We start from the raw sequence: 11,959 nt of genomic DNA on the forward strand, positions 1-11,959 counted from the left end.
CACTTTCTGACACTGTGGGAAAGGACAAACAGAACTCTCCCTGCCATCAGCTCTGAGGTTCCTTGTTGATCTGGGAGGACTTCCAGGGTTCATTTACTCTTCCTTTGGCTGGCTGAGGTTTTAAAGGGGAGGACTATAGAAAGAGGGCTGTATACATGCAGAGGAAGGAGATTTCCTGCAGGCAGACACTGTTTGTTGTGCTGAAGGGAAAGGTGGACTAACCAGCAAATGGGAATGAGTATGTGACTTAGAGTCACTATTGCTGTGATGAAACACCATGACCAAAAGCAACTTGGGAAGGAAAGGGTTTATTGGACTCACACTTCCCTTTCACAGTTCATTATCAAAGACAGTTGGGGCAAAAACTTAAACAAGGCAGGAACCTGGAGGCAGGAGCTGATGCAGAGGTCGTGAAGGGGTGCTGCTTACTGGCTTGCTCCCCATGGCTTGCTCTGTCTGTTTTCTTAGAGCAGCCAGGACCACCAGCCCAGGAATGGCACTGCCCACAGTGGACTGGACCTCCTCGTTAATCACTAATAAGAGAGTGCCCTGCATGCTTGCCCACGTCCCACTTTCAGGGAGGCATCTCCTCAACTGAGGTTCACTCCTGTCAGATTGTGTCAAATTGACATAAAATTAGCCACGACTTATTTTATTCTTTTGAATTCCATTCTTTTGATTTTTTTCAACACAGGGTTTCTCTGGCTGTCCTGGAACTCTGTAAACCAGGCTAGCCTTGAACTCATAGAGATCTGCCTACCTCTGCCTCCTGAGTGTTGGGATTAAAGGCATGCCCCACCCTGCCTGGCAGTATGAGTTCTTAATAGAAATGGGAGAACACAGTAAAATGATGCCCCCTCCCAATCTCCCACTTTCTTACATTTTAGGATCCCTATGGGGCTGAGTAGATTTCCTAAGAACTGCCAAATACATATCTAGAGACGCATTTAGACACTAAATTTATTTCACCTGTGTTTTAGCCATTTGTGGGCCTGATCTAACAGGTGGTGGGTGATTAGTAAAACACAGGGTGGCTACCATGAACATTCATTAGTCCTCGTCTGAGTGCCAATCTATGTCTCATGCTTTGAGGTCTCCTGGTCCAGTGGGCATACAAACCTGTCTCTGTATGATCTATGTGCATACCCTGGAGATTCTGCAGGGTCCGTGGTGCCCATCTAGCCTGGTAGGGAGCTGCAAAGTAACTCTCAAGTTAATGAGTGTTGGACTCGTGTAGCAGGATAGTCTAGGCTTTATTCTCTGTGGGCTTTGAGGTTAAAGATGTTAAAGGAAGTCACACAGGTCCCAAGATGTCTGGTCCTTCTGATACCAGAATCCCAGACTTTCCTAGGATCTGACTGGATTCTCCCCTTCCCTACAAGTTCCCAGGGGGAAAGGAACAGGGGCTGGGTTTCTCATGGGGCGTGTCATGGGCAAAGTACCCTGTAACCTGCTGACACCCTGTCCACACTGACTCAGCCCTGGAAGAGAGACCAGCTGTGATGACGTCGCCACTCTACCTGGAGATCATCATCTATTGCACGGGGGCCTTCCTCATCTCCTGTATGGTGGGCTCTGTCATCATCTACAAGATGAAGAGCGGCACCAAGAAGAGTGACTTCCACAGCCAGATGGCCGTGCACAAGCTGGCCAAGAGCATCCCTCTACGCAGACAGGTAACAGAAAGTAGATGGGGGATTTGCACGATCTCACTGCCGTGTGGCCTCTTCCTGGGCCTCCAAGGCCTGTGCCCTTTCCCACACCCCTGGCCCTTTCTCATCTATCACATTGGACTTTGCTCCACCTTTTGGACTAGAGACGTTGGGACATTATAAACCAACTCCGGCTCCATGCCTGTCTACCCTGTATCTCAACAACCCTGTATCTCAACAACAAAGGCCTCATACTATCACCCAAGACATGGTAGGATGAAATGGGTTAGGAAGTGCCAGCATGTGAACTATTAACTGTTCCTCAGAACGCTGCTGACCCAGAAAGGTGCCTTGGGGATTAGGTCTCCATAGTCTGAGGAAGCTTTTTTGCAAAGAGTTGGGGAAAGAAAAGAACTATTAATGATATTATAAAACACTAAGTTGGAAGAGATATTTGGTATGCTCATTGAATAGGTGAGTAAAATGGAGCCCAGAAAGCCTTTATTTATTTTTTTAATTATTATTATTTTTTTAATTTTGGCTTTTTAGGACAAGGTTCCCATTGTAGCCCTGGCTATCCTATAGACCAGGCTGGCCTTGTACTCAAAGATCTGCCTGCCTCTGCCTCCCTGGTGCTGGGATTCGGAAAGACTTCTCAATGGTAGAAATCACCCAGTCACATAGCTTCTGGCCTCATCTGTTTTTTCAAGACACTGTGCTAGGGAAAGGAGCAAATCTGTGCTGGGGAAAAAAACTGGGGTTTCGGGAGGAGTCTGCTCCCCCTCGCCTTGCTAGAAGGGTGACCCCACACTTTCCTTACAGGTGTCCGCTGACTCCAGTGCATCCATGAACTCTGGGGTTCTCCTGGTTCGACCTTCACGGCTCTCCTCCAGTGGGACCCCCATGCTAGCTGGGGTCTCTGAATATGAGCTTCCTGAAGACCCTCGCTGGGAGCTGCCTAGAGACAGGTAATACACTGTGACTTCCAGAGTAGGGCCCCACACTTGTCCTAGCTGTAGGAATTGTGTGCGCTGAGGTCTTTTAGGTAGGAAAAGTGTATGAGATGCCTCTGGAAATAGCTGCTCCCCGCTCTTGACTAGATGAAATGCCAGGAGAAATGGGGATGAACCGCCCTGTAAAAGTTTGACCTTTAGCAGCTCTGACTATCACTCTCTGTTTCTGCCTCAAGACTGGTCTTAGGCAAACCTCTTGGAGAGGGCTGCTTTGGGCAGGTGGTATTGGCAGAGGCCATCGGGCTGGATAAGGACAAACCCAACCGTGTGACCAAGGTGGCTGTGAAGATGTTGAAATGTGAGTGATACTCCTGTCTGATGCTGAGGTAGTCTCTTTCCTCTCTAAGCGAATTTGGTCTGGACCAAACAATACATTCTGTGATGCTGCCATGCTGCTATACTGCCAGAGAGGCTAATCTGGGACTTGAGGGAGGTCTTACTTTGCTTCTTAATGTCAACCTGAGCTCAGGTGCTCATCTTAGCCCCGTAACTGGCTGGGTTTTTTTTTTTTTTTTTGTTTTTGTTTTTTTTTTGCCTCATGGTCTCTCCAGCCACATTTAATACTACATGGTAGTAGCAACTCCCGGATGGGAAATGGGGGTAGAGAAGCAAGTCCTGAAAAAAAAAGGGCCCTCCGGGATCAGCTTCCCCCAGCACTTAGCTGTTCTTCCCACCTCCCTCACGCCACTCTCTGGTTTGTACATGAAGCCGATGCAACAGAGAAGGACCTGTCAGATCTGATCTCGGAGATGGAGATGATGAAGATGATTGGCAAGCACAAGAATATCATCAACCTGCTGGGGGCATGCACACAGGATGGTAGGTGACTCCCAGGGCAAGTCTGGGCTCTGGGCATCAGCTGAGGAACTGGCTTAGCAGGGAGTTTAATGTGTTTCTCAGGGGCTGGGCTGGCCTGACTGGCTTTCATCCAAGATTACTTACTGGCACCTAGATTCAGTGTGTGAATAGGAACAAGGATGTTATTGGAGTCTACAATAGGGCTCCTACCCTCAGCTTTTCTTGGGAACTTTGTGAACTCTAACGGGAAGAATGACTTTCCCTGTTCCTGTCTGGAGGAGGCAGGAAAGGGGATTTACATTAGGCATGGGATACAAGTGGGCTGTGACGTTTGGAGGAGGGGCTTCCATTAGGTATAGCTACACCTGCTGACCTTTGCCTGACCTGTGGTCTCTATCTCTGTGCTCGTAGGTCCTCTTTATGTCATCGTGGAGTATGCCTCCAAAGGCAACCTTCGGGAGTATCTGCAGGCCCGCAGGCCTCCTGGGCTGGAATATTGCTACAACCCCAGCCACAACCCTGAGGAACAGCTGTCCTCTAAAGATCTGGTATCCTGTGCCTATCAGGTGGCCCGGGGCATGGAGTATCTTGCCTCTAAGAAGGTGTGGAGCCTGATTGCACCCCTCCCCACAAAAGGCAGGGTGGGACTGAAGCCGCCTTGCGTTCCAGTTTATGACTGCATAGTTCATGCTGGCCTTGAGCTCATCCTGTGCCTCTGTTTCTCTGGCGCTGAAATGCTGCGTGCACTACTATACCTGGCTCCAGCTTACAACTGTTAATCATTTAGAACTTGGGGTGCACAAAACAGACCCCTTGTGTTTCATTAGGTTCTCAGAGAACCTGAGTTAAGAAAGCCCTTGTCGCCTTGGGGTCGTATTGAATTAGGTTTAAAATTTACACAGCTGCTCTCTGCATAGACTCAGGCAGCTATTTTTAAATTTATATCTAAGGTCCCATTTGGTGACAGAGGCTGGCTTCAAATTCATTGTGTAGCGTAGGCTGGCCTTAAATATGTGATTATCCTGCTTCAGTCTCTCAAGTGCTGGGCATATACCACTGAACCCAGCTTTGTATTTCTTCAGATAAAAATAGGAACACTAATGTCCTAGGTTATTATCTGGATAAGCTGACTTGTGTCTGTGAAAGTGCCTGTCATGGACTTCAGTGCTCACTATATCTTCGAACTCTCTACCCGGTGCAGATGTCCTCTGCCAGAGAGGACATGGCTCAGCACACTCACCTCCATAGCCTGAACACATGCCTAAACATTCGGTTTTGGGGGTGCAATTTCAAAAGCATAAATCACTTTAGCAAAGTGATTGAGAAGACTATGCGGAAGGTGTCAAAGGATATTAAAGAATAGTCTGGGGCATTGTCTGGGGAGTATGGTGGGAGTGTGGGCAGAGGGCCTATGAGGTAAAGTGGTCTGCCATCTACTACAGGATAAATGCTGGAGTAGAGGGGGCTAGATGGCTGTATGGCAGAGTATGATTCAAGGTTGTCACCCCCTCCCACCTTCCCTCTCTGCAGTGCATACACCGAGACCTAGCTGCTAGGAATGTCCTGGTGACAGAAGACAATGTAATGAAGATCGCAGACTTTGGCCTAGCTCGAGACATTCACCATATCGACTACTATAAAAAAACCACCAATGTACGTTTCTTGTTTGGCATCTCCTAGGTCCCACACCACTAGGCTTTTGCTATACTCTTTGGTATACTCACGTGGAGTTGTGTGACCTAAGGAAAGGTGTTCTAGGATGGGCTGAAAATGTGTGTGCCATGCCCTGGGTCCCTCCTATCCATTCCCTGCTTGTCCTCTTACTGCCCTGAGCCACCATCTTTAATTCATCCCATGAGCTGTCTGTATCATTTCTCACACACACACTGCTGCTTGCAGGGCCGGTTGCCCGTGAAATGGATGGCACCTGAGGCATTGTTTGACCGGATCTACACCCACCAGAGTGACGTGTGAGTTTGAAATACACAGTTACCTGGGATATGCTGGGGAAAGAATACTAGCAGTCCTGCATATCTAAGCTGCTGAGAATCTCTCTCTCTCTCTCTATCATTGGGGGGGGCATTGTCTTGTCCCATCAACATGTTTCAGCCTTTTTTGGCACTTGCTGGCCCCTCATCTCCTGTGCCCTCACCCTGAACTTAAGGGCTGTGTTGGCGGCCGAGAGATTTAAGATGAACACATGCTGTGCTGACTTCTCAAGAGGACATAGGAAGGAACCCCTAGGGCAGCCTGACCCTGTGCTGTAAGTCACAGTGGCACCGTGTTCTCCTGTAGGTGGTCTTTTGGGGTACTCTTATGGGAGATCTTCACTCTGGGTGGCTCCCCATACCCTGGTGTGCCTGTGGAAGAGCTTTTCAAGCTGCTGAAGGAGGGTCATCGGATGGACAAGCCCACTAACTGTACCAATGAGCTGTAAGCATGAATTGGGGGGAGAGTGTGGGGGAGGGGCTGTTGATTTGAGTTCACCACTGGCAAGTTGGGTCAGATGTTGGGGAAGACAGGGAGGGTTCCTTAGGTAGCAGCTCATGAAAGGTTCCTCAAGTCCTCAGGCTCCCAAGGAAGTGGGAGCATGGAGGGCAGCCGGTGAAAGCCGCCTGTATTTGGAACGAGCAGCCTCACTGGGCAACCCCACCCACTCTCCCCAAGCCCTCTGGCCCAGCTCTGCCGTTGTCTCCATCTTTGACCTCACCATCCTGCCTCAGGTACATGATGATGCGGGACTGCTGGCATGCAGTGCCCTCTCAGAGGCCGACTTTCAAGCAGCTGGTGGAAGACCTGGACCGCATTGTGGCCTTGACCTCCAACCAGGTAGAGCCACTCTGGGCTGGAACTTGGGCTGTGATCACATAGGCACCCAAGGGGACACTACCATAGGAAGGTTTGCATGCTATTTATCCTTTCCTCCTGTTGCAGGAGTATTTGGACCTGTCGATGCCGCTGGACCAGTACTCTCCCAGCTTTCCTGACACACGGAGCTCTACCTGCTCTTCAGGGGAGGACTCTGTCTTCTCTCATGAACCGTTACCTGAGGAACCCTGTCTGCCCCGACACCCTACCCAGCTTGCCAATGGTGGACTCAAAAGGCGCTGACTCCTCCAGCCTTTCCCCAGTTTCGTCGTCACCTGTGTCCCTCACCCATAATTCCCTGCAGGACACACTGCCTTTCCCCTTCTTTGCTGCTGGCAAGAGCCAGTATGTACCTGAGGCCTTCCTGTGTGGCCTACCCCCTCATCACCCCCGCCCCCAGACCAGACCCCTCCTCCTCTTCTCAACCTTCTGTAGGAGAGGGGAGCCAAGAGGCAGGTACTTGCTGGTAGCCACTTCTTCCTTCCCAGGTGTTGGACCAAGACCCACCGCGTTGCCTGGGGAGTAGAAGCAAGTGGAACAGGCATGTGAGCAAGAGCTCTCTGAGTGTTCTGCTTGGCCCATTGGCCTCCTGTGTTCTGGTGGCGGCAGCCTTGGGGTTACTGAAGCAATGGGGTTTGTTCCTGTTCAGGCCTTAACTGAAGGCAGCCTCTGCTTCAGATGGGTGGTACCAGTGGCTTCTTAATTCCAATACTAATTTGCTTTGCTGACCAAATACCTGGTACCAGAAGAAGGTGAGGCAGAGATTGGGAGCAGCAATGTGGCCCTGGGGCTGAGCCCTAGACTCGGGGCTCTGTATATAGCTATGAAGAAAACACAAAGTGTATAAATCTGAGTATATATTTACATGTCTTTTTAAAAGGGCCGTTACTAGAGATTTACCCATTGGGTGAGATGCTCCTGGTGGATGGGAGGCATCCGTTGCTATATATTAAAAACAAAAACAAAAACAAAACAAAAAAAAGGAAAATGTTTTTTAAAAGGTCATATATTTTTTGCTACTTTTGCTGTTTTATTTTTTTAAATTATGTTTTAGACCTATCTTCAGTTTAGGTCCCTCAATAAAAATTGCTGCTGCTTCATTTTTATCCTGGGTGTGTGAAAAGGGAGCAGATGTCCCCTGCACAGGAGGGAGACAAGGACTAAGGGGCCGTGAGCTGTTGGCACTGTGTGCTTTCTGTATTTCCCTGATCTCCCAGACAACCCTTCTATCTCTGATGATTTGGGAAAGACAGGGAAAGAAGACCAAAGTGGCAGAGGGCAGAGAATCAAGACTGCAAGCTTGCTTCCTTCTACCATAGATTGTTTCAGATTGTTTCCTGAGGGGACAGAGACTCAGAGCCCAAACCCTGTGTAGAGAGAGAAAATTTGCATCTATGAGAGAAAATTTGTCACTCAAAGCTAGTCTTGTCTTTCCCAACCTACTCTCCATTTCTTTTCCCATTCATATCCTCCCCTTCCTGAGTCCTGTTAACAGGTTATGTTTGTTGGAACTGTCCTTGAGCTTGGCTTATAATATTTTCCTGTACAAACTCCACCCACCCCTCAGGAAAGGGAAAACAATCTCCTTTGCTTTGGGTCTGTTTGGAGACTTATGCCACCTGCTGGTGGTTATTGTCCTCTTCAGGTGGCACCTTGGCATCTCACTCAGACCAGTGCTGCTCTATTCTTAGTGCTTACTGCTGGGTCACTGCTGAATACAAGGCAGTTCAGTATGCCTTTATCCTCCAGGGGCTAGGCTGCTTCTTTAAGTACATTCTGAGCAGGGTGTTTTTGGTGGCTGTGGTTTTGTTCATCAGCATGAAGTTGTTATCATTGTTTCTCTCTGTAAACATGTAACTGTCAAAGTATTACAAGTGTTTTCTTGTACTGAAAGGTATAATTCTGTGAAGAGAGCCAGGGAATGAATTTTAGCTCAGATTCATCTGCTTAGACACCATATCATAGTGTTGTTTTCCTTGTTAAAATAGTGACCATAATTTCTGCCTCAGCTCTACTTGACTCAATGTTGTGTGGATGAATGGGAGAGTCTACAAAGGAAAGGTGTTAGGAAGTATAAGGCGCTCAAGTCCTTGCTATTGCTATTCAAATTGCCCACAAATATCCCTCGAGACAGGGATGGCTATCAAATAAAAGATAGTAAAATTGACCTGAAAGAAAATGAAATGGCTATTTTACTTAGATGAGCAGACCGAGTCTCTTGGGAAAGGGAGCCCAGGTTATATGATGAAGATGTGCTGTCAAAGTATTGCATCTGTCTGGTTTCCCAAGGGTTAAAGTATGGCCAACGCATCAATCAGTACTGCCTTCCGTCGTTCTAATTGCCAAAGGCTAGAGATCATCAGTCCCTTGGCTCTGTTAATGTAATATATTGATTTCAGGTAAGTAAGATTGAACGTAGATGAAGTATGAACTCTGCCTTAATGGTAATGAAGTCTGTCTATCAGCTGCCACTGGGTGGAGCCAGCAAGCTAAAGTCCCCCTACTGTGTTAGGTAACGGGCCAGTTTGCACTGATGTAACAGACCTACCTGTGGTATTCCTTGGCCTGGATTTAGTATTCTAAAACTCTGGACATGACCAATATGGTTTGTGCAGAATTAGACCTGTCACAAGTGCAGGATGATACTATTATATGCCACCAACAACTATTATGGTGTGAACCGTGTCTAGTGTCACTCCAGGTACATGTTAGAGGTGGCCTAAAATTGTACCCAGTGAGATTATTAGTAGCTGGTAGAGCCAAGGCACCTATATCTGCAGGGGGAGAGGAAAGCAGGGAGGGAGAAAAGAGGACTTTGAAGTACCTGGCATGGTCTTCCAGCCCCTTCGCTAGTAGAAACCAGGAAGGGGGAAGACCAGCAAGAACCCTGAGGTTGGCTGGACCTGGTGGCACTCAGGAGGCAGAGGCAAGCAAATTGAGTTCACGGCCAGCCTGGTCTACATTGTGAATTCAAGGCCTGCTAAAGATGCACAGTGAGACTGTCTAAAAGAAAAATAAGCAAGAGCACTGAAGTTGTGATGGCTCCTGGAACCAGTTCCCTCACTAGACACAACATTGTCTGGAATCATCTTTGCAGTACTGCCTCCCAGATGCATGCATGTTCTAGTAAAAGCTGCCAGTCATAGGTTCCAGTGGTGTGCTGGAGTTCGTCTCAAGAGCTGGGTACGTGCTTGTTTGCATTAAAGTTAACCCTGGGGTGCATTTCCATCCTTGGGATCTGCAGCTGTGGTTACTGGTCACTGGCCAGAGCACTACCAGTGAGTTTTCAGCTTGGAGTTAAAGCCATGTATCCCAAATGTTGAAAATGGGAGCATTGATAGCATCTATAAAGATGGGTAGAGAGAGGGAGATATCAAGTACCTTATTAGCCAAGAAGTTAGCAAAAACAAGTAAAGCTACTAGTTCAAAGCCAGTTTGGGCTACATGAAATGTCTTAAAAAACACACACACACACACACAAATGCCCAGTCATGGTGGCACATGCCTTTAATTCCATCACTTGGGAGGCAGAGGCAGATGAATCTCTGCTATCAAGGCCAGCCTGGTCTACAGAGAGTTCCAGGACAGCCAGGACTACACAGAGAAACCTTGTCTTAAAACCCAAACAGCCCACAAATGAAACAAAACAAAGTAACAAGTGAGCAGACCTGGTGGCACATACATGCCTTTCATATCATACCAGAACTCAGAAGGGCAGCAGCTGGTCATCTCAGCAAATTCAAGGCCAGCCTGCTCTACTTAGTGAGTTCTAGGCCAACCAAGATTGCACAGTAAGATCCTGTCTCTGAAACCAAAAAGTAGAACAGAGAAAGCACAACTGATGCCCATAGTAACTAGAGTTAAAATCAAGGGCTGGAGAAATAGCTCAGCAGTTAGGAGCATTGACTCTTCTTCCAGAGGTCCAGAGTTCAATTCTCAGCAACCACAAGGTGGCTCATAACCATCGGTAATGGGACCTGATTCCCTCTTATGATGTACAAGAAGACAGGTCACTCACACCTAAAAATAAAGAAATATTAAAACAAAAATAAAACCTCTTAAAGAGGTGAGTTTTATTGTGATGCTCCTGGTTAGATCAATGGCGACATCATAGAATGATGTATTAACACAGGGCTTCATCAGTCTGGAGAAATCAGTTAATTAGCAGCACAGGTGGGGCTTGTCCTCCATGACAAAGGAGAGTTTTGTGGTTCATTTTCTGGGCTTGGGATGTAGTTCAGTTGCTAGCACATGAGACCAATCATGAGGGTTAAGAAGGATGTGGTTGTGGTGCATGCCTTTAGTCCCAGCACTCGGGGAGGCAGAAGCAGAGGCAGATAGATCTCTGAGTTTATAAGACCAGCCTGATCTACAGAACGAGTTCCAGGACAGCCAGGGCTAGATTTGAAAAGAAAACTACATTAGATTTTGTCACAAAAACCAAACAGCTGAAGTGTGTGAAGAGCTGTTGGCGTTTCCTTAGGGGATCCCAGCTTGTGCTCCCATCTAACTTCCAATTCCATAGTGAGCAACTCTCAACTTTATTGTGCAAAGGTTGATGTACCTTTTCCTTTCACCTCTCCACAACCAGATGAAGAGGCTCTTGATGGCTGTTTGTCAATCAAAAACACTAAGCTTCAATATCTGGCATACTTGTTACCAAGTAGCAAAGGGATTGTTATCAGAACTACTACTAACCTCTGTGGCGTGACAGGCTGACCAGAAAAATATCCAGCACAAATGGTTAAGATTAATTATGTGCTAGAATAATGTCTGCCTTCCAGATTCCTGTAGCGTCTGGATTTAGGATGAATGTCTGTCTGTCTCTCTTTTTTTCAAGATAGGATCCTACTAGATAGTTCTGGCTGTCCTAGAACTCACTCTGTAGATCATGCTAGACTAACTTCACAGAGATCCACTTGTCTCTGCTTCCTGAGTGCTGGGATTAAAAGTGTGTGCCACCACAGCCTGGCTAGCTAATCTCCTTTTAAGATTATTTTTTATGAGTCTTTCGTTTGCTTGTATGGATGTGTATCACATGCATGACTGTGGAATTCAGAAGAGAGTGCTGGGTCCTGTGTAACTGGAGTTAGAAATGGTTGTGAGCCACCATGAAGGTGCTGGGTTAAGATCAAATGGTCTTAACCACTGAACAATTGCTCAGCACCGCTAATCTGTTTCGACTTCTTTCCTTCAAGATGTTTTGTCTTCCTGGAAGTATACCCAACCTGGTCCTCAGGTACTTATGGCACTGTCCCACTGATGAGTCACTCTGCAAGGGTGGGTCAAGTGCTCTTAAAAGTGGTTTTGGCAATCTCCATGTTCTGGCTAGGGGTTCCACACCACAGGAGGCAGAGGTACCCAAGGTGCCAAGCTGACTCCATTATGGAAAACATTTCCTCTTAAAAGGTCTGAACCACTTGTACTGTAATCTCAGGTACTTGGGAGATGGCAGGGCAGGGGGCGTGGAGGGTAAGGTAAAAATTCAAAGCTAGCCTGGGCAATTTGACCTTACCTCAACATTTACAAAAGAAACCCAGTGATGGAGTAGTTGCCTAGAAACCACAGGGCCCTCTGAGTTCACTCCCCAGCACTGTCCCCCTCCAAATGCACACAAACAGGAAGCCA

At 47.5% G+C, this 11,959-nt stretch overlaps 1 protein-coding gene across 13 annotated transcripts in view; it reads left to right on the forward strand.

Annotated features, from left to right (window-relative positions):
• Positions 1-8,498, forward strand: part of Fgfr1 (fibroblast growth factor receptor 1) — a 54,390-nt gene extending 45,892 nt beyond the window's left edge. For 9 of the 13 annotated variants that reach the window (XM_051182153.1, XM_051182152.1, XM_051182147.1 and 6 more), the window contains 10 exons: positions 1,480-1,682; positions 2,475-2,620; positions 2,842-2,963; positions 3,374-3,484; positions 3,875-4,065; positions 4,994-5,116; positions 5,363-5,433; positions 5,759-5,896; positions 6,187-6,292; positions 6,398-8,498. In XM_051182153.1, the coding sequence (XP_051038110.1) occupies positions 1,480-1,682; positions 2,475-2,620; positions 2,842-2,963; positions 3,374-3,484; positions 3,875-4,065; positions 4,994-5,116; positions 5,363-5,433; positions 5,759-5,896; positions 6,187-6,292; positions 6,398-6,574 (1,388 nt within the window). In that variant the 3' untranslated portion in view covers positions 6,575-8,498. The remainder of the gene's footprint in view (positions 1-1,479; positions 1,683-2,474; positions 2,621-2,841; positions 2,964-3,373; positions 3,485-3,874; positions 4,066-4,993; positions 5,117-5,362; positions 5,434-5,758; positions 5,897-6,186; positions 6,293-6,397) is intronic. The other 4 variants (XM_051182149.1, XM_051182150.1, XM_051182151.1 and 1 more) reach the window with 1 other exon arrangement.
• Positions 8,499-11,959: the final 3,461 nt, after the last annotated feature.

The sequence above is a fragment of the Phodopus roborovskii genome, unplaced genomic scaffold (genome assembly GCF_943737965.1).
Source record: "Phodopus roborovskii unplaced genomic scaffold, PHOROB, whole genome shotgun sequence".
NCBI classification, from domain to species: domain Eukaryota; kingdom Metazoa; phylum Chordata; class Mammalia; order Rodentia; family Cricetidae; genus Phodopus; species Phodopus roborovskii.